The sequence below is a fragment of the Taurulus bubalis genome, assembly GCF_910589615.1.
Source record: "Taurulus bubalis genome assembly, chromosome: 16".
Taxonomy (NCBI): domain Eukaryota; kingdom Metazoa; phylum Chordata; class Actinopteri; order Perciformes; family Cottidae; genus Taurulus; species Taurulus bubalis.
This window is the reverse complement of record NC_136604.1, coordinates 16,014,062-16,035,473: the sequence shown is the minus strand read 5'-3', so window position 1 is coordinate 16,035,473 and position 21,412 is coordinate 16,014,062. Positions and strand designations below refer to the sequence as shown.

At 40.1% G+C, this 21,412-nt stretch overlaps 1 protein-coding gene across 1 annotated transcript in view; it reads left to right on the top strand.

The window, feature by feature from the left end:
- csmd2 (CUB and Sushi multiple domains 2) overlaps positions 1 to 21,412 on the top strand; it is a gene marked incomplete at both ends in the record, with an annotated part of 208,583 nt that overhangs the window by 108,329 nt on the left and 78,842 nt on the right. Inside the window, 13 exons of the mRNA XM_079232352.1 lie at positions 1,583 to 1,765; positions 3,973 to 4,163; positions 6,050 to 6,185; positions 8,833 to 9,027; positions 10,714 to 10,852; positions 13,000 to 13,187; positions 13,955 to 14,143; positions 14,721 to 14,837; positions 15,329 to 15,544; positions 16,550 to 16,738; positions 18,081 to 18,250; positions 18,359 to 18,515; positions 18,744 to 18,935. Of these exons, the coding sequence (XP_079088478.1) occupies positions 1,583 to 1,765; positions 3,973 to 4,163; positions 6,050 to 6,185; positions 8,833 to 9,027; positions 10,714 to 10,852; positions 13,000 to 13,187; positions 13,955 to 14,143; positions 14,721 to 14,837; positions 15,329 to 15,544; positions 16,550 to 16,738; positions 18,081 to 18,250; positions 18,359 to 18,515; positions 18,744 to 18,935 (2,262 nt within the window). The remainder of the gene's footprint in view (positions 1 to 1,582; positions 1,766 to 3,972; positions 4,164 to 6,049; positions 6,186 to 8,832; positions 9,028 to 10,713; positions 10,853 to 12,999; positions 13,188 to 13,954; positions 14,144 to 14,720; positions 14,838 to 15,328; positions 15,545 to 16,549; positions 16,739 to 18,080; positions 18,251 to 18,358; positions 18,516 to 18,743; positions 18,936 to 21,412) is intronic.

Genomic DNA, 21,412 nt, shown 5'->3' with positions numbered 1-21,412 from the left:
CTTGCAATAATGAAAATGGCGTCTGTGGTTTTAAGGAAGAAGGGTGTGTGTGCGTGTGTGTGTGTTTGCGCATGTACCTTAAAGTGCTCAGGTCAGCTTCCAACGCAAGTTAGAACGTTCATCACACAGTAAGGGGAAAGATACATTTGCAGGGGGAGAGAGAGGTATGCTACGTAAGTGATTCACGTTTTCGGAGGATAAAGAGAAGTACAGACTACTCTGTGAAAAATGAAATTGTACTGAAATGTAATTCCTGTTAAGGGACAATCGGGAAATCACATTGATTTCGATGTCATGAATTGTAAATGCTAGTCTGCCTCGTCAGCCCAAAAATGATCTCTTCACTGATTCATTCATTGCTAATATATTCATTCAAAGTGTCAGACAGGACTGTCTTTGATGCAAAATTGCAGTAAAACCAGGAACTAATGAAGCAATGACCCCGGAGACTCTTTAGCTGGAGATACATTAACCAACGGAGGTTACTGTTCAGGACATGTACCTTTAACAGCTTAGTTCTCCAAGATTCCCCACTTCATGCAAATCCCATATCTGATTAAAACGCCACACTGACTCAAAACAACCAGAAGACTTGAACATTTTTCTCTCTATTGTTCAATTAGTTTTTCCCTCATCTTGCTCTCGGTCAAGTGTGTCTGACCAAAATCTAAACCCTATACCAGAATTCACTGAGGCACCACCTCCTTGACATACGTCAGCTGAGCCAGCACATATACTATTTATTAAATTGTTATGAATAATTATTATATATATATTATATTATATATATATATATATATATATATATATATATATATATATATATATATATATATATATATATAAATGTCAAACCAATGATGGAAATTGGCACAGTGTTCTTGTAATAAGAGCTGGTAATAATGGAGAGCGCATCCTATTCTATGTCATGTTCACCTTTTTGTTTTCCCTGTGGGAAAAGGGTGGACAATGTGCTAGTGGAAAGTTCCAACATCCAACGGTTGAGAATTGGCTGCAGAATAGCGTTGTATAGAACAATAAGGGAAGTCTTTTTTTCTCTGACTGCAGACTACAGGACTGCACTATTCTTCCAGGCTTCCAGAGTCAGCAAAAGAAAAAATATGTAAATGTAAAAGTAAATGAATAAATTGGTTTTGGGGAAATATTTTTCAATTGGCCATCTAAGGACTTTTGCCCTGTCAAAATATAGGGTCAGACAAAATCAGTAATGATAAGCTGAACCCACATTTCCCTGAAACAGGAATTAATGAGAAACAGCTCTATCAGTTTTGATTTAGTGTGAAGCCTTGCATCTTCATATCGCTTTTTGACTATATGTAGAAGTATCTTGTCAATATCAGCTGGAGGCTACAGTCAGTAATAACTCTGAGTTTGAGTTGAGATGTCTCTTTTCTCTCTCCCTCATGTTAATTAAATTGTATCCTTTAAATGCATCTCAAATATGATTCAAACTGGAGCAGGTCTTTATTTGTATAACAGCGAAATATGTTTCCATTGGAAATAATTATGTCTTATGAATTTCTGATTTGCATACCTAATGTATTTCTTTTTACCCAAACAGAAATTGACCAAGGCAGTTGTGGAGATCCCGGAATCCCATTTTATGGCAAACGGGAAGGGGCCGGTTTTCGTCACGGGGACCGACTCTACTTTGAGTGTCTGCCTGCCTTTGAGCTGGTGGGGAAGAAGAACATCACCTGTCAGAAGAACAACCAGTGGTCGGCTAAAAAACCCAGCTGTGTTTGTAAGTTCGTGGATAGCTTATGTTATTCAGATTCTACATGCACCACGTACAGACATGTGCATAAGTGCATCACTATTCGAGAGGGGCATACATATGTATGTTTGTGCAGATGAGTGCAGAGAGGGCTGCATAATAAATGAACAGATTATCCCACCAGTTAGCCCAGCAGAGGCCGTGGGTTTAGAAACCGTAAGAGTGCTTATTATCTAATTAACTCCATGGAAGACAAACACAGAGAATGAGAGAGTTACAGGGTGGGGGCAAAGGGAAAAGAGAGCTGACCATGCAGATAATGGCCACTATTTATATAATTGATAAGATAATAGGTTGGACAAATAGTGGAAGTATCTAGGTAAACATCATTGAGGTGAATGACTTGCTGGCACAACCTTTGGCCAATAATACTGCTAAACATTGTTTATTTAGTGAACACGTTCAAACTATTTTAGCTTTGTAGACACACTGCAGGGTGCTTGTATTCATCATCCAAGATAATAATGCATTGTTCGTAGCCTACTTTTGTATTTACATGTGCAATTAGATATAAGGAATAATTACATCCTGTCCGCTAATAATTTTAATGGGGAAATGGAAGAATGAAGTCATAAAGAAATCCCACATGGATACAGAACTGAGTGAAATTTTGAGAAAAAGCCATTGGCAGTATCAGTGCAAAATTTAGAAGCAGAAGCCACATAGACGGAGGATGATACAATTTGTTATCAGCATTGCTCCTGCAGTGCTTGGTAAGCATTCAAATATGATTCATTTAATAATGAATAATACATTTCAAAAAGGGAACCTTGGCTGCAAATTATGATAGATGTATTTCCATGACAGGGCTATTTAAAGTGTCAGTAAACGACATATCCCTGTAACCGTACGGGCCTGTGGGAGTAGAACAAATCAATCTAGATCATGTTCTGACCAGTATTAGGAAGTGGTCTTCAGTCTCTTCTGAAAGCGCGTCAGACGGCACATGTGGAATTATGGGGTCATTTTGGTATGCTGTTTGTTATGATGCGAGCAAGGATCAGGTCAAAGAAGGTCATTTTTCAATTTCTGAACCGAAAAACACTTTTTTTGGACTGAATGTGCTTCCTAACATGTCAATGCTTGTGTTTATTGTGATTATTATTGCAGTTTGATGCTTTAGGTCGTACTCTTTTTAAAGATGTGCAGTATTACTCTGTGGGATTTGAAGGCACCGAACAATACTTGTTTAATAAACTTGGGGAGCAATCGAGGAGTCATTTTTGGGGAATCTTGGTCAGACTCTTGACTTTTGATCATATTTATACTGAAAATATTTGAAGAAAAAAAAGTAAAGGCAAGGAGTTGCGGATCGTTAGAGATCAAGGACAATAGGGTCTGGTATTCACATCAAGGTCATATGAGCTGTAGAACTCTAGGGTGCCCTAATAAGGGGACCCTAGGGTGGAACTGGTACCGGAAATCTATGTACAAACCAACAGATAGTTGAGAAAATAGTTTCTAGAACCTTTGCTTTGTTACAGAAGTGGGGGCAAGTCCCAATGACAGCCGCGGAGTGGTCTGTTTATCCCATCATATGTAGATATCTCCGTGAAGGAGAGCATCGGCGGTGCTGTCATTTTCATTCCCAGGCATATACTTGTTCAGCCTTGACAGACCACCACATACAGAGCAGAAATTGTGAGCTGACTTTTCAAGGGAGGCTACATCTGCCCAGTAACATCCAGCTATTGTGCTGTTGCCTTCTACGCACTTTCATTGCAGATACTGGGATCAAGTGACATCCTTGACAGAAGTCAGGGAGGGAGATGAGACCATCTTTGATTTTCAATGCTAACACATTCCTTATAGCTAGACATTGCGTGAAAGCAATGTTTTTTTGGGTGCTGTCAGATTTTGTTCAGCTTAGGCTTCCTCTATCCCCGTTTCATTCCACAAGGCTTACTTAAATAAGATGTCCTTTGTAGTGGGTTCCTATTATCATATATTGGTAGATAAATAGTCCAAGAGCCACAAGCAACCTCTTCTAGTTTCATCACACTTACACTCATTCCCTTCAATACAATGTATCAAATCATATTGTCTTGTAGTCAGCAAAAGTAAATAGAATCATCCCTTATATTTTCCAGTCTGCTAAACAATACTCAGTTGCTTTGTTTTATGTCAATTGTTCTCCATTTCTCATGGTATATATCTCTGTATATCTTCTATAGTTTCCTGTTTCTTCAACTTTACCACTCCATCCGGGGTGCTGCTATCTCCCAACTACCCTCAGGAGTACGGTAACAATATGCACTGTGTGTGGTTGATCATCACCAATCCTGAAAGCCGCATCAATCTGGCCTTCAACGACATCAGCATGGAGAAACAGTTTGACTTCCTCTCGATCAAAGATGGTGGAAAGGTAGTGATGACTTAGAAGCTGTTGTTCTTGGTTACTTTGAATAGCTCTTTTTGCATCAACTATTGCCCTGCCGATCAGTCATTGTGCATGCCAGTAGGAGAAGCAGACTGTATAAATATGTGTACGAGCTAAACCTGTCATTCAGCATCATTGGACTTGCTAGTCTTTCTGTCTACCTCCCCATAGCAGCTGTTTTCTCTCTGTTTTCTCTCTGACTTCTTTTCTTTTTGAACTTATGATACCTTTAATCTTTTTTATATATATATATATATATATATATATATATATATATATATATATATATATATATATATATATATATACACACAGAGGTGTCAAAAGTATTCACATTCATTACTCAAGTAGAAGTATAGATACTAGGGTTTAAAAATACTTCTGTAAAAGTTGAAGTATCAACTCAAGCTTTTTACTTAAGGAAAAGTGTAAAAGTACTGGTTTCAAAACTACTTAAAAGTATAAAAGTAGAAGTAATGTAAGGGGATTTTTTCCCCCATTAAGGGCAAACTCTTAAGGCACGTCTCAGGGGCCTATAGTGCACTACCCCACCTCCCCCCAAAACAATCATTTTTATAAAGGCCGTAATGACTATAATGTTTTAAAATGTTATGTTGAAAAATGTGGGATGCACTAGGCTACCCGTTTCAGCTGCATATATGCCCATTTAAAATGATCACATTTTATTACAATGCAAATACATTAAAGTACCACATGTGTACTACTGAGCATTAACATGCGTTTCATGGAGCGGAAGACATAACTAGTTGCCTATAAGCATTGTAATAGTGCAAAATAGGCGGCGGCGACTCCGACACAAACACTTAAAGCCGTGGTTCTCAAACTTTTTCTGTAAATAACATAATTGTGTGACTCATCTGTGCTTTTATAAGTAACAGAATAAAGACAATTGCAAGCACTTACAAGTAAATCAGAATGCCCCATCAGACAATGTTTTGTGTAAGTTCTATCTGTGCAAAAAATAACTAATATTTAGTTACTACTAAATAGCTCATTGTGGAAAACAATAAGCTTTTCATTTTTTTTGCCAAACAAAACAGAATGAGTACAGATATGTGAACCATCACGTTGTATCAGTATTAGTGGAGCAGTGATCTGCTTTCGTCGACACATATGTTATAAACGGGGTTGTAGATTTGATACGGCCTCTCTCAATTCATTTATTAATGACTTAGTTTTATGCCCGTGTACTTTGTACTTTTGTAATATGTGAAGCCAGCAGCTCATTGTTGGTAGAAGACACGAGCACTTTGTCTCTTTCATCCGGAGCAGGAGAGCTGCTCCGGGTTCACAGAGCTGTTCGGGTGTGAGGAGAACTCCGGTTGCTCCTCACAGGAGAGCTGCTGTTGCATCTTCACCCTGGGAACGTTTTAAACGCAGATATAGAGGTCTACTTTTCACGCGACATATTTTTCGACCCTCTCTGTCCGCTGGTGTGTGTGCTCAGCGCTCACCTGTGTGCGCGCGCACGTATCTGTGAGCCACGGGGCGGAGAGTTTTTTGTGTGTGTGTTTTTGAACGATGACAAGCCGGAATGAAAACAAACTAAAATGAAATAGTAACGAGGCTATTTTTAAAATGTAGGGAGTAGAAAGTACAGATATTTGCGTGAAAATGTAAGGAGTAGAAGTAAAAAGTCGTCTGAAAAATAAATACTCCAGTAAAGTATAGATACCCAAAATGTCTACTTAAGTAAAGTAACGAAGTATTTGTACTTCGTTACTTGACACCTCTGTATATATATATATATATATATATATATATATATATATATATATATATATATATATATATATATATATATATATATATATATATATAAACAAAAACGGATTCTGTTTTTTTTTCAGGCTGAATCTCCTATCCTAGGGACCTTTTCCGGTGACACCCTACCTCCTCCTATAACAACTAGTGCCCATGTGGCCCGGCTGGAGTTTCTGACCGACCACACCTACACAAACAGAGGCTTTAACATCACGTTTACAAGTAAGTATTGAGTGTTAGAGTAAAATATATAAAGGGAAGTGTTTAAAGTTCATCACAAACTCCTGCACTGACTGGATTTTGTGTATTGTAGATTGTTTGCACATATGTACTGTGTGTCTGTATGTGTATGTGTGTGCACAGGCATGAATCATCTGCCATATGTATGCCTCCCTCTGACTGCATAAACCCTTCTAGCCATCAGCAACACATTCTTTGCACACACATAGTCCCATAGAGAAATGACACACAAAAAAACTGTCTTTATTGTTTAAATAGAGACTTGACATCTAAATAAAACCCAAACAAAGACGCGGGATCCTTACCTGACAGATACATTGCGGCAGTGCTCATTATATTCTATTCTGGGTAGTTGCTGACTTCCAGATGGGTTTTGCACTCTGACGCAGTAATCGTTGGCTGCACGCTGGTAAACCCATTTCTTGGATATACTGTACCATGAGGGTTTGGCAGTGGCATAGCATTCTTTGCATATGCATCCTTTTGTAATGAGCCTGGTCTTTGCATTTTTGCACATCCCAAATTAGATATCCCCTTCCATGGTGTCTAGCCCGAACCCTATGAAGCCACGAAGATTAATACTAATCTTTAAGGTGCCGTTGGGCAATATATTTAGTAGCAGTTACTCATTTTAATGTAGGGATTAAAGTGTTATTTTTACCTTTACAGTTGGATGTTTTTGTATCGTCTTCTTTGTACTTCTCACCTTGAATTTACCACATCATTATAGGGTTATTGATCTACTGGGGGGGAAGCATTAATTAGTTTATTGTACAACGCAAAATGCAAGTATCCAGTCCACATGGACTTACAGTATAAGACAACAAATATAATGTGAATGTGATAAAAGACAAGAACATACCTTCTCACATTCAACATTACTTGTCCAAAGCTTGACAAATAAAATATGCGAAAAATGCAGCTCACGTTTTTATGTATTCATCCAACCAAAAGAACTCATCTACAATGAAATATATTTGACTAAAGCACATAGCCCTTAAATCATCATATAATGAGCAGTAGAACATGAAATGGACTTTGTCTTCATCTCATCTAATTCTGTCTGTTTCTATTACAAATGGTAATGTACCTGAACGTAACTGTGCACACAGATATATCCTTGACTTCTGGTTAACTGCTTCACACATGGCGCTACTCTAATTGTTCATCATGAGTGTGCATGTCGGTAGGTTAGGTTTGTACCAATCTTAAACAGACATCTCTCCTTGTACATCAAAAACAATGTGTGTTGAGCATCATAGTTATTGTAAGGTTTTAAAAAGATCGTCTCACATTCATATCTGATGTTTGGAGGTGCATTATTATAGAGGTAAGGCCTAACAGTTAAACTATGACACTGTTGTCTGTGTTTTCTGGGCCTATATACTTCATACCTTCTATGTAGCTGATAAGGTTTTTTGACAGTAGAATATTGAGAGAAACTCTTCAACTCAGAAATCAACAAACTGAATGTTGTATTTGTTTGATCCACTAAACTGTGGTAGCTGTTATGTAAAATTACAATGCACCCTAAGGACTCATCCTGTATTCTGTTTCTATTTCCTAAAATATTGATGCTCTCGCTATAGAGTAACACACGTCAGCCTACCCCGAGTGCTTTTGGGACCTTGCTCTTGCTCATTTGCAGACATGTCATCAAGCCAACCCAGGTGCCTTCGTAAAGCCGCAATGTGGACCACACATGGCAACTGATGCATTAATTAGCAAGTTAGATGAATATATAAATTACCAATGCAGCATGGTGAATGAATGTCAAGACCAGTTAATTGAAGATGACAGTTTGTTCCTGAGAACAGTGTCATCTAACTGCAGGCCTGTTTTTTTGGGCTGTCGTGCCGAGCGGACAACTTCCATCACTCATGGTAATTAAGCACATGCCAAACTGTATTGAGGGGATTTTTGGCTCTTTAATAAATAAGATGATCATGATGGATCAGGTGTGCCTGGCACTCTGTTTGGGTCCAATGGACACTGACGAGGGATTCATCAACACCTACACGTGTCACCTAACTGTGTGCTTGTACAAGAGTGAGAGCGAGAGAGTAGGTGAAAGAGATAGTGGTGAAGGTGATGTATTTGTTTACGTGCCTTGTTCCAGGGTTATGCCTCTTCTTGTGTGACTGCGTTCCTCCAAGGCCTTTCTAACTGGTTCCTGCTTGAAGTTTGGTTGATAGATAACATCTTGAGGACGTACGAAAACAATTTTTCCCTGTTGAGTTCACGCCACGTATTATTCAACAGTGTCATCTGGCCTGATGATCTGCATTCGGTGTTGTTTCCCACCCTCTGTAATCACTGCAGCATATTGAATCAATGTGACTCACTAAGTGAAACAAATTTCCTCTCGTTAAATGCTGGCACTTCTAAATGCTGACAGTAGGGCGAAAAAGTTTTGTCCAGAAACTAAGTTAATTATTTTAGAATCTCTATGGAAATTAGCATATTTGCACGGAAAACACAATGAGCGACAAGGATTAATACCTGCAGAGCTACAGGTGAGCTGTTCTCTCACTTGTGTTTTCAACAAGAACAGCATATGAATACTATCACCTCACACCGTTGTCCTCTCCTTCACACTAACACCGTCTCCTCTCTGTATTTCCAATAGCATTTCGCCACAACGAATGCCCGGACCCAGGTGTGCCAGTTAATGGTAAACGCTTCGGTGAGAGCCTTCAGCTGGGCAGTTCGATCTCATTCCTGTGCGAGGAGGGCTTTGTTAAGACCCACGGATCGCAAACCGTCTCTTGCATTCTCAAGGATGGCAACGTGGTGTGGGACAATGCAGTGCCTCGATGTGAGGGTGAGTAAACAAGTGGTCGCCCTTCATGACAGCCATCTTACAACAGGTTTTGGATGCTTGTTACTTCACCGGAATAGTTTAACTACGCACTCCAGCAATTATTCTAGTGTTTTTCTCATTAGGTGGCATGAGATGAAGCCTATTACTGGGGACACACATGGGTGCATGAAAAATATCGTCCCTCAGAATTACTGACACAGTTTTTAATAGTAGTTGTAAATATTAATAAGATGAGAGATGGGATTTATTCCATGCTGTATTTTTTATCCAATATCTAACATTATGTTTGATCTGGCATAGTTAGCTGTGTGGCACAGAAAAACCCAGATATCACCAGTGTAAATATGCAAAAAAAATGCAAAGTCCTTCAGGGGAAGATGTGCTTTTGATTTGAAAGCATTTGTTCCATGGTCGAGCATCTCATTAGCTCGGTGCCCACTGTGTTATAACTGTTCTAAACCATGAAATTGGAATATGCTCTTTTATGTTTACTTTAGCTCGTAATTTAGCCTCACTGCATCTCCGGATTGTAAAGAGATCATTTACTCTGCACACCCAAATATTAAATGGATTATTGTTGATAAAAGGGAGGACAGTAAATCAATCTAAATGGATTTGCTGCTTCTTTTGGAATGCATTAATTATATATATTTTACATTTGTTGCAGATATAATTGATTATTATCATCAACAATGTCTATAATAATACATTATATTGGCAGGGATCATTAAGATCTGACTAACGGCTGGTGATTGCTGGTGGTAATACAGCAGCTTTGTATCTGTTGCTGCAGGCATCATGTGTTGCATGCAGGTAGCAGAACCATCCTTTTTAACACTCTCTGAATCAATATCAATAAACTATTTACAGCAAATAAGATGAAGCTATGTATTAACTAGCTAAGGCTCTTGGACACCAGCAACGTAGCACATTTAGCACAGACATGGTTCTGGCTCTGAGGGGCCTAATCAGGCTCACTATTCAAGATACACAAAGCAGAAACCATTATGAAAACATGTCACTTCCCCCTGTGTGCCACAGCAGCGTTGTATTCCTCTGAGACCATCTATCATACCCCTGCGTTTGTAGTGTAATGCGTTTTATAGATGTCCTTCAGTATGCTGAGTTGGCTGATTAAATCATTCCACTTCAAAGGGAGCGAGGAGCTGGCTCTGTAACTAAGCCGTCCGCTGTGCCTGTGTGTTCTGGTTAAGGATAGGCCGTTACAGAGATGTACGGCAAACAGAGCAGTAACAGAGGTGAGAGTATGGGAGAGGGGTCAATGTGCTCAAGTGTCTTTAGCGCTGGTGATCCAAGATGTTCTCCTTTCTCTGTTTGATGGGGACGTCAGCAGCACTTTTGGTTTGATAACAGATTTAAAGACAACAGGATAGGGAGGAAACGCACGTATATACATGGATATGTAATGCATGTCCTTGTGCACACACGTGTACATGCAGACACGCGTACTATGAAGAGGTATGTTCCTCAGAGAAATGCTTAACCTTGAAGTGAGCTGTCACCAATTTACATTAGATAGACCAAGGTACTAAAAGAAATGAGATGAGCCCCGCCTGATGCATGATATTAACTATGAATGTTGTCATACATCAGATGGGTAAGACATGCATAATTCAATCTCTACCTATTCCTCCTCTCCCTCCATATCTTCTGTCTCTCCATTAGCCCCATGTGGAGGGGATCTGAAGGCTCCCAGTGGGATCATCCTCTCCCCTGGCTGGCCAGAACTCTATAAGGAGGCCCTTAACTGCGAATGGATCATTGAGGCTCCTCCAGGATACCCTATCAAGATCATCTTTGACAAGTGAGTCACCCAAATAACTCCTGCTGCGTCGCTGTTTTCTTTCTTTTTTCTCAGAACAAGCTTGGAATTTTTATTTGATTTTACCTTCTCACAATTTCAGCAACCATCTTGCTGCTTTCTATCACTTTTTTTTTCTTTCTGTCAGTAATTCACATTAACATAAACCCCCAACTAGGATAACATAACCCGGCTCCCTGAAGATCCACAGATATCTGTATGTACATACACAAATACACATATATACAAAGCACGAGACACGAGACCTGCAAGTTTGACCTGCAAGTTTGTAAATGTATACATGCATATGCAATGCATGTATCAGTGGATCTGAAGAGATGGAGGGAAGTGAATTTTTCCTGATGTTTAAGTGGGAGACAGAGGGACAAACAGTCATGCGATCAAACGCTACATTAGCGTTCCACTAAGGCTCTTCCTTGCGAGCCCATCTCATCTTCGTCCCTGCCCCGATAGCACACCATGCAAAATGAATAGAACATAAATGTTTGTTGCTCTTTAATTTTCATGTAGCATCAATAAAATATTACAAACTACTTCATTTAGATGACATGGTGCTGAAACTAAGCAATTTATTCATGGCTTTGAAGATGAAGTGGCTCTGGCAGGAAAGGCAGAAACACACAACAAGCACACACACACACACACACACACACACACACACACACAAACACACACACACACACACACACACACACACTTACACACACACACACACACGTATACATTCTACATTGATCGACACTCACCAAACGGTGCCGAAATGCCAAAGGATTTTCTAAAACTCAGCATATGCAAATTATAAATGATTTGATTTAACCCTCCTAGATGTTCTAATGTTGGTTAAAAGCAAATCATTGACATAAAGAAATTAATGCTATTGTCAAAATATTTTAAATACAACTGTGGCCAAACGTTCACTGGTTTGCAGTTGGTCTTGGTTGATTAGTAGATTTCCTTATTCATTCTGAATTGCAGTAAGTATTTCCCATTTACCCAAAAGAAGATTAACCCGCTTGGGTGCCCAGGCCAAAAATTTGCTATTGGCCTTCTGTTTGTGGTAATTTGGTAAAATGCTAATGTATTTAGCATGGGCCATGTCAATTTGTACACAGTGTTCCTCTGTGAGACAGCCGCAAGACCTTTATTATTCAGTTAATATTTAGTTTAAGTGGTGCATATTACCAAACTAATTTTGTCCGGGGCTCTTCGGGTCTGTGTACCCAAGACATTTGCTCACTATGTCTGGTCGCTAGTCCAGACATGCATTTAGCACGCTGATCAGATTTACCAATGAAATTGTCTGACTAGACAAATTGTAGTTAATAGACTTATTCCTAGACTGATGCCCGGTATTTAATGGGCATCAGTGATAACATTATTGAATAATGTATTCGTGCTTTTTTCATATTATGTTATAATTATTATCACACTGCAGCAGACAACTCCTCTGCTCTGTGACAAGGCTGAGCACCTCCATGTACACACCCACACACACGCTCACACACACCGAGCGATTCAGGAAGGCTGCAGTAGAGACAGTGAAGTGATGATAACTACAACAAGTACGCTCGTTACTGTAAGCGCCTGTCTGTATGTAGTCCAGCAGTTCTGCTGGCTGAGACAAAGCAGTTTCCCCTCCCTCTGCCAGCGGTACCTGCAAGCAGAGACATCAGGAGGAGGAGGAGGAGGAGGAGGAGGAGGAGGAGGAGGAGGAGGAGGAGGAGGAGGAGAGACAGGATGAATGACTGATACTGACTGATGTCAGTGGTCCTCCTTCCTGCTCTTATTTCATTAACATTTTTGATTTGTTTCCAGTGAGATTTTAATGAAGTTACTTTGCTGTTGTACACATCATTGTTGCTGCTCTAGAAACAACATGCAGTTGTATGTAAATACATTCTAATAATTATATATTCAAAAGCAAGCATTTGGTAATGATTGGTTCGATAAAGAACCAAACCAATAAGGATTATTAATATAGAAGTAGTAGTATCGGTAAACATCCTATTGATACCATCCCAAGTGGGAACTTAATGTTACCATATGTATTTGCATCACAATACAAATACTGTGTTATTTTTCTATTTATGTAAGGCATAAAAACCTTTCTTCAAATTCTCTGTTCTCAGGTTCCGCACCGAAGTCAACTATGACGTCCTTGAGGTGCGCGATGGACGTTTTCCCTCCTCACCTTTAATTGGTAGTTACCAGGGTACCCAGGTCCCTCAGTTCCTCATTAGCACCTCCAGCTTCCTGTTTCTCCTCTTCTCGACTGACAAGAGCCACTCGGACATCGGCTTCCGGATACGTTACGAAAGTAAGGGCTTAGAGTTTGTAAACTTAATAACACAGGGTCAAACCAAACTTACACCCAAAGATACAGAATATTTAGACTGTAAAGGATAGACTCATTTACCCATGCTTCACAGACCCGACTAGAAATTCATGTTTTTATAATATGGACCGAATCAGAGACAGCAGCCATAACGTACTAGTAAAAGCTATACAAGCTTGGTCGTAAATACAATCTCTGCAGGCTCTCAACTTTACCATGAAATAGTTCTTATTACAACACCTATAATTAGAAAGTAAATGGGGTGAGTTAGTCCTTGCAGATATGTCTGTCTTGGCCCACAATACCATGCTCAAAATGCCATATATACTGTCACCTGCGTGCACCCACGCACAGCGGTCCTCACTCATGCTGTAAATCCAACCCTTAAAGAAGTGCCTTCCTCATTTCTACCTGTGTGGCTGACGCTAACCTTTTGCACTTTCTCTGTGATGAATCGCTGCAAAGCTTCAATAATTCACTGCGAAAGTTACTTGGGCAGAAACCATGCGTGGGGGTGGGAAAGAGTGCTGAAACTTCTCATTTGTTTATTCCTGTTTAAAAAGGATGTTCAAGTTAATTATTTATCAGGAATGCTTTCGGAGAAAACACTACCTTTTAACATGTCTGACCTCAACTAGACCTATTGAAAACAGGGTCCAAGCCTAATTACACTGCAAGCAGGTGGATTTTCAGTATCTGTGTTTCTGTGTCATTGATTATTTCTAATGTTGTATCACGTTCCTCTCTAGCCTTGCAGTTGCAGTCGGATCACTGCGTGGACCCTGGTATACCTGTCAACGGGCAGCGACATGGAAATGACTTCTATGTGGGCGCTTTGGTGACATTTACCTGTGAAGCGGGTTACACACTTAGTGACACAGAGCCTTTAGAGTGTGAACCCAATTTTCAGTGGAGTCGCCCCCTGCCTAGCTGCGATGGTACGTTCCATAATATTGACCTAGAAAGGAATAGTCTCCTGCCAGACTTCATCCTATTCATAGAAAGGATTAATTGTTGTATGTTATTCCAGATGAAACAGTAGACATCTTTTTGAGCACTTTGCTTCATATTGCATCACATTTAAATTCACATCAATGTCTGAGTTATTATAAAATCCATTTGAGATAGCATTTCTTTCCGCAACTCTTGTTTTAGGCTTTAAAAGTTTTGGGCTCATTTCATCATAAATGTTTTATATGTAGGGCCTTGAGCTTCCCCTTTGATGTTTCCCTTTTCCCTCATCTGTAAATGCTTTTATATTTAAGGACAGTATTGATTTCTGCCCACTTTGTAATGATATTGATGATACCGCTCTCTCCTTTTTATGCCGCCTTGAAGGGCACCTCTTGTAAAATGTGTTTTACCGCATTGTTAATTCACAGAGAAGTTTTGCTATTTTTTGGGGACATTTTATTTCTGTCTTCATCCACTTTGTTTTGCCCTCTGATTTTGCCTCTCCTCTTATTTCTCTCCGTCATCCATCGCCCGCTGTACCCGTTTGCCCTGTATCGTCAGCATTGTGTGGAGGTTATATCCAGGGCAACTTTGGCACCATCCTGTCACCTGGCTTCCCAGACTTCTACCCTCACAACCTGAACTGCACATGGATAATCGAGACCTCCCATGGCAAAGGTTAGCAGGGACATTCTGTGTCAACACATGCAGCAGTCAAATTCAATTTCCCTTACAATGTCATTTCCCCCTACTGAGTGGCCTTTGTATTTTGCCGAACATGCTGTCTCTGTAAGACGTGCTGAGAGGCTGGCCTAGGGCTACAGTGCCAAGGGACGGTGCTCCAGTCATGTCACCTTTGGTAGTGCTCTCACATCAAATTGACACCGCCCTTATTTTCAGATGCTCCCAATGTCTGGGTGTAATGTGTTTGATAAGTGATAGAGAGGGGAGACAGGGAATTGATGCTCTATGCATTATGAAACTGAGAATATGTTGTTGACTTCAGCCTGTTTGTAGTGAAAATAAGATGCATTTTGTGTTATATATTTGTTTGCCTTACTTGAATGCAAATTCCAACTTATTCTTTGGACAGATATGATAATGGGAATACCAAGTACATCAATTGAAAGTGCATTTTACCATTTTACCACTTTCTTCCTCTTATTCAGGTGTCCAATTCACTTTCCACACCTTCCACCTGGAGAGCCCTCACGATCATTTGTTGGTGACAGAGAATGGCAGCTTTTCTCAGCCCCTGTGGAGACTGACAGGCTCCACACTGCCTTCACCTCTCAGCGCCGGCCTATTTGGAAACTACACCGCCCAGATCCGCTTTCTCTCCGACTTCTCTGTTTCCTACGAGGGATTCAACATCACTTTCTCCGGTAAGAATGGATTTAGGTATTCCAAGTGCTGAGAGACGAAAAGAGGGATAGCTGGAACAATTGCGGATCGCAGTAGGGAGCCATGCATCATTTTTTAGACCGGGCTGAGGACGAGAGGTTAAGCACTGAATGGCTACAAAGTGTGATACTGATGCCTCTATTGGTCCAACAAAATTGTTTTAATTTAAAGATAAAAAATGACTTATATGAAGAATACAAACTCTTTCAAGAGTTTTACACAAGACATATTTTTTCTAGCCATAACCCATTTAAGTCTATTTTTTAGATCGGACATTTCAGGCTTCTGAGTATGGGACAGTGACTAACTGTAAACTTTTAAATACAAGGGTATGTTTTGACACAAACAGGTGTGCTTATTTTGGAGGAGCCCACCATAAACAAGGAGCAAATACTTATCTAAGTATGCGTCCTAGAAATATGTAATTACAACCACTCAAGAGTGAATTATGAAATGGTTAACATCATGAGAATTAATTAATTTTAAATGAATCAATTAGGAGAGAGCACAGATGAGCCTCTACCCGCTGAAAGCATTGTTTCTCTCAGAGCATGCCTGGATATGAACACCAAGACTCAGTCTAAAGATCATCACAAAGTCCAGTAGACCAAATACCACCTATTTATTTAAATATTAAGCTTTACAGGATGGATCTAAATCTATGTCTGAAAGGAGGCCTGCATGTTGATACCCCTCTCATTAGCACGTGATGCTTTATTGATTTTGATAAATGACACGTTGATTATTTTAAGCCTGGTTCACCTTCCTGTTTATCCAGTGGGGAAAAGTTCTCAACCTTTCAAAGCGTGACAGAAGTCTTAACCAGTTCAATTTACACTTTCACACATTAAAAAGTCACAGGACATGCAAGTAACTATGATGTTGTCTTTTAGAACAGAACAAAACAGACATGTCACACTTTACCTGGTATCTCAATGTACTTCTGTGGAGAAATTACCTTTACACCTTTTCTTTTTTTCTTTCAGAGTATGACTTGGAGCCATGTGAGGATCCTGGAATCCCACCATACAGTACCAGAAAGGGCCTGCAGTACGGAGTGGGTGACGCCCTCATCTTCTCCTGTTTCCCGGGTTATCGGCTGGAGGGTCCAGCGAGGGTGATTTGCTTAGGGGGTAGGAGGCGGGTGTGGAGCTCCCCTCTGCCAAGGTGTGTTGGTAGGTGGTCACATGCTTTATTTTTGGCTTTTGTCACTCCCTCTCTATCCCTCTCACAATGCCATGTCACCTCACTCGCCCTTTCACATAAACCCACCCATCCACTTACAAAACTGTCTGTCACGTTGGAAGACGAGGCATTTCCCTTTCAATCCTCCTCATTATCTCTCTCCGTCCACCCACGTTATGTCTCTTCATTGGGTAGCTTCCCAGAAACAGCCTTTTTGACGTTGTCCAAATATTATAGAGCAGCAGCTCTAATGAGGATGACATTAACAAGCCTAAATATGTTAATTATTGTTGTTGCTCATTGCTAAAGCCTGAGAAACATGAGTAAAGCTGGACAGATTTAGGTCAGTATGTTGATTATATGATGCAGCAAACCTTAGGAGTTGCAATACATTGTTAAAGGAAAACAAATTGTGTCCTAATCGGCCTAATGATAGGTAAAGCACAGCCCATGACAATGATTTATCTATTTATGATTGTCCTTAGCATGGCTCTTTTCTGTATATATACATGCACTGTTAAACAGAACCTGCAGAACAGCTGTAATTATTCTCTGGGAGTATTTATACCACTTGCCAATTTGTTTGTGTCTCTAAATAAAGTAAGTCATTTGTAAGCGTTAAGATTTTGACACTCTTTCAGAAACAAATAATTGCAATAAAGTCACATTTATTTTCTTCACCCACGCAAATTAGATCAGATTCTCTGTTTCTAAATGTTTGTTGTGAGAGTTCGGGCATGTCTTAAGTAAGTAGGTCAAGCAATTTCAGCGTGTTAACATTTACTTGACTCTCTTTTCCTCCGTATTGCCTCTAGATGAATTGAAAGGTTGACAGTGATAAAACATTTAGTTATTTTTCACACTTCTGACACCTTTATTTTTGAAGCTTAATACTTCTCTAAATACCTTGTCTGTCACCTCATCTTACCTCACCACACAAGAGGATATTTTGAATAAATGTGTGATCATTTAAATTCTGGCGGCTATATTTTCTATAGAAAACATCCCCTTCCCCTTTTCCCACTCTCTTCCTGAAGTGACTCAAACAAAAAGCAAATTTTAAATAGAGCTGAAATTACTGGTAATCATATTCAGATTGCATTGTGATTATGATGATGTGCCACTCAACATTCAGGTATAGTCACTGAGCCTATCCCTCTCCCATCACCTCTCCCATCTCCCTCTGCATGACAGCATGAATGAATACACTGTGAGCTTCAAGCACATAGCGATTGACATGTCCTCTGCTCTCTCCAACACCACCACCGCCTCCCCTCCTCTTCTCCTTCTGTCTCTCTGTCGGTCTCTCCGCTCCCTCTCTTTTTTCTCTAGCTGAATGCGGCTCATCCGTGACTGGCATGCAAGGGGTGCTGCTCTCACCCAACTACCCCGGTTACTACGGCAACTACCACGAGTGCGTCTACTCCATCCAGACGCAGCCTGGCAAAGGCATCCAGCTACGGGCACGAGACTTCCGACTTGAGGAGGATGACATGCTCAAAGTGAGGGGAGGTTGGAGGGAATATCGGCCTTGTTAGTATCGCTCTGTGTGCAGAACCCGGTCGTCTTAATTCAGACGCTTCCTCCCACTCTCCCTTCTTCCCTTCCAGGTCTTTGATGGCAACAGTAATAAGGCTCGTCTGCTGGGGGTGTTTACCGGCAGCGAGATGCTCGAGACCACCTTGAACACCACCTCCAGCTCCATGTGGCTGGAGTTTATCAGCAATGCGGATAACACCAGTAAAGGCTTTGAACTGCACTTCATTAGTGAGTAGCACACAAAACACCCACCTTTCTTTACATGTATTATTTACATTGATGTTTAGTTAGTTTGCTTATATTTTATTTTCCAACATACATTGCCTCTGCCACATTATTGCTTTCTTCTTAATACCTTCCCACTCCTTGTACTGTCCTTCATCTCACATTCCCCTCTCTCTCTCTCTCTCTCTCTCTCTCTCTCTCTCTCTCTCTCTCTCTCTCTCTCTCTCCAAGGTTTTGAGCTGGTGAAGTGTGAGGATCCAGGTGTTCCCCAGTTTGGCTACAAGCGGGAGGATAAGGGTCATTTTGCAGGAAGCAGAGTGTCCTATAGCTGTGACCCAGGCTACACCCTGAGAGGCCCTGAAGTGCTGACCTGCCTGTGGGGCGAAAGGAGGGCATGGGACACCCCCCTCCCACTCTGTGTGGGTGAGTCAGATGCTCCTTGAATGGGTTAGAGATCGACTGTGTCCATGCTGTTGGCAGAAATATTAGTTTTTTTGCCGATAATGTGTTGCCGTCAGCTGGTGTCTTCTTGCTAATTGCATTATATTAAGTTTAGATTGTTACCTAACTTTGTTACGTTCAGGCAGTACGTGACGCAAGAAGTAGTCATATCCTTTATTGAAGTAAAAGTATTTATACCACCATGTTAAACACATCCCGGTACAATATTTGAAGTACAGAAGTGGGATCAGCAAAAAGTAATTTAAGAAAATAAAAATAGGTATAATGCACAACCATCACTTATACTATATTATTACATTTGTTTTACATAATAGTATTGAATTTGTATCATGATGCAGTAGTTTATTGCTGCAGCTCGTTAGCTTGTAGTTACAGCTAAAGATTAGTTGTTTAATTTAAAACAACTTATTAAATTAAACTGTAATGTATGAAAAGTTGCGTGAAACAGTGTTTTGTTGTATTCCATTATATTAGGATTCATCAGGTGCTGCCGTACTGTTTGACACACTGCTAATCCGAACCAGTTTTAGTTTTTTTCTGGTGAGCTGAAATGTCTGACCTTCTTCATCCTAATAACAATGTTAATATGACGGAGCAGGTTGAGGAAAACTGTGCGGTCTGATTTAGCGCTGCTATTTCGGGACATCCATTTGGTTGCTTTTCCAGCACCTTATTCAGTACATTATCTCATCAAAAATGACTGCGCTCTATTCAGCTCCTTATATTCATATTGCATCATGATTGCAAACCACCCATTTCATATTATTTATTTTTACCAAAATAAGATTCTCCCCATATCAACAGCACATAGGCAGGTGTTTAACCCCTCGTTGTCTGAGAACGAGCCATTCGATCGTTTTGTAGAGTTCACCTGTCTGTTGTTGGCACCTGCCAACAACATGATATGTGTTATATTTGAAACTAGTAAAGTTACATACATGCACATGCATACTGCCTCGTGGTGACTTGGTAAAAAACATTTTTGTGGATCTTCTCCTGGGTGACAATTTGACAGAGTCTCTCATAAACAGGTAAGGTAAGGAAAACAGGCAGATTGGTGTTTTTTGACATCCGCCAAGGTGATTTGAATAATATAGCTCGGCTCCCATTTCAACCCAAACTGACAGGTAATTTCAAGACTTGGTATTAACAAGATTCAGCATACTGTATATCTATGTGCAGGTTTGTCCTCCCCATGCCCCTTTCACTGCAGATGATAGCCTAACAGCCAGAGTGAATTTGGGAGCAGATGAGGAACTGCTTCTGTTTGTAATGGTGGGATTATTTTCTAGCAGTGGGGACAAACCGAGCACAGATGAGAAGGATAGAGCGAGGAAAATGAAATTGGGTTGAAAACAGTGGAGAGAGTTCATATCCTGAAAGTCACAGAAGAGGAAAGTTGCAATCCCAAATAACTGAGTAGCTCTGGGTTGGACACAGAGTTTAAAACAAGGTTACATTTTATTGAAACTTAATATTGCAGTGCATATCCAATTAAATGTACCATATTTTTATAGCAAAGCACACGTCTACATTTTAATAATGTCTAACTGACACGTGTTGCTAAAGTAAATTATTTGTTCATGTGTCTGTTTGATTTGGTTGTCACCTAGATGTATTGTTTCTATATATTAAACAACACACCTTTCATTGACACAGTATGTCTTGTGGAGAGGGAAATTGAAACTACAAAAAGAGAGGCAGAACCTGAGTAGATTTTAGAAAGGTGTATGTGGAGACATAGATTGAAAGGGTAGAGTAGCTGAGGGAGTTACAATGCCATGGCAGCACTGAGCAGTAGTTTCTTAGGTCATAAGGCGAGAAGAAAGAGATGGATTTGTCGTACTGTGATAGATCACTCTCTTCTTTTTTCTCTCCAAGAAACAGCAAGTTTCTTTCAACAAGAAAAGCATAACAGAGGGGAAAAAGCTCTGAAGAGAGAGACTAAAACCTCAGCAATTGTTTAAAGATTAATATGTTCACGCTTTCATTATTTTGCATTTTTCCTCTCTTTCCAAGATAGTGAAAGCAAAAATGACAGTCAAATCTTTCAAATATATATATTTTTTTGCAACCAAGCACAAACTCCATTTCAAGTAGTGTGTATTGTTTTGTGTGTTTATGCTTTGACAGCAAAAATGATCAGAGGCCAGCTCTGGTGATTATTGCTGTTTAAATGTTTAATGCATGAGGGAGATGGAGAGAATGAAGGAGGGAGACAAGGAGAGGAACAAAGGAAGGATGCATTTGCAAACATTAGGAAAGGCGTGTTTGTCAAATGGAAAGTAACACAATGTGGATGGAGAAACCGCAGTTTCTTTCTGTGTGTTCTGTTATAATGTTATCATAATTTTGTTTGGTTCTTAGTTGGTTACTTCCTTCCTTCTATTCTGTCTCTGGTTGGGAGGGTCTGCCAAATCTGCTGTATTTCAGCACTG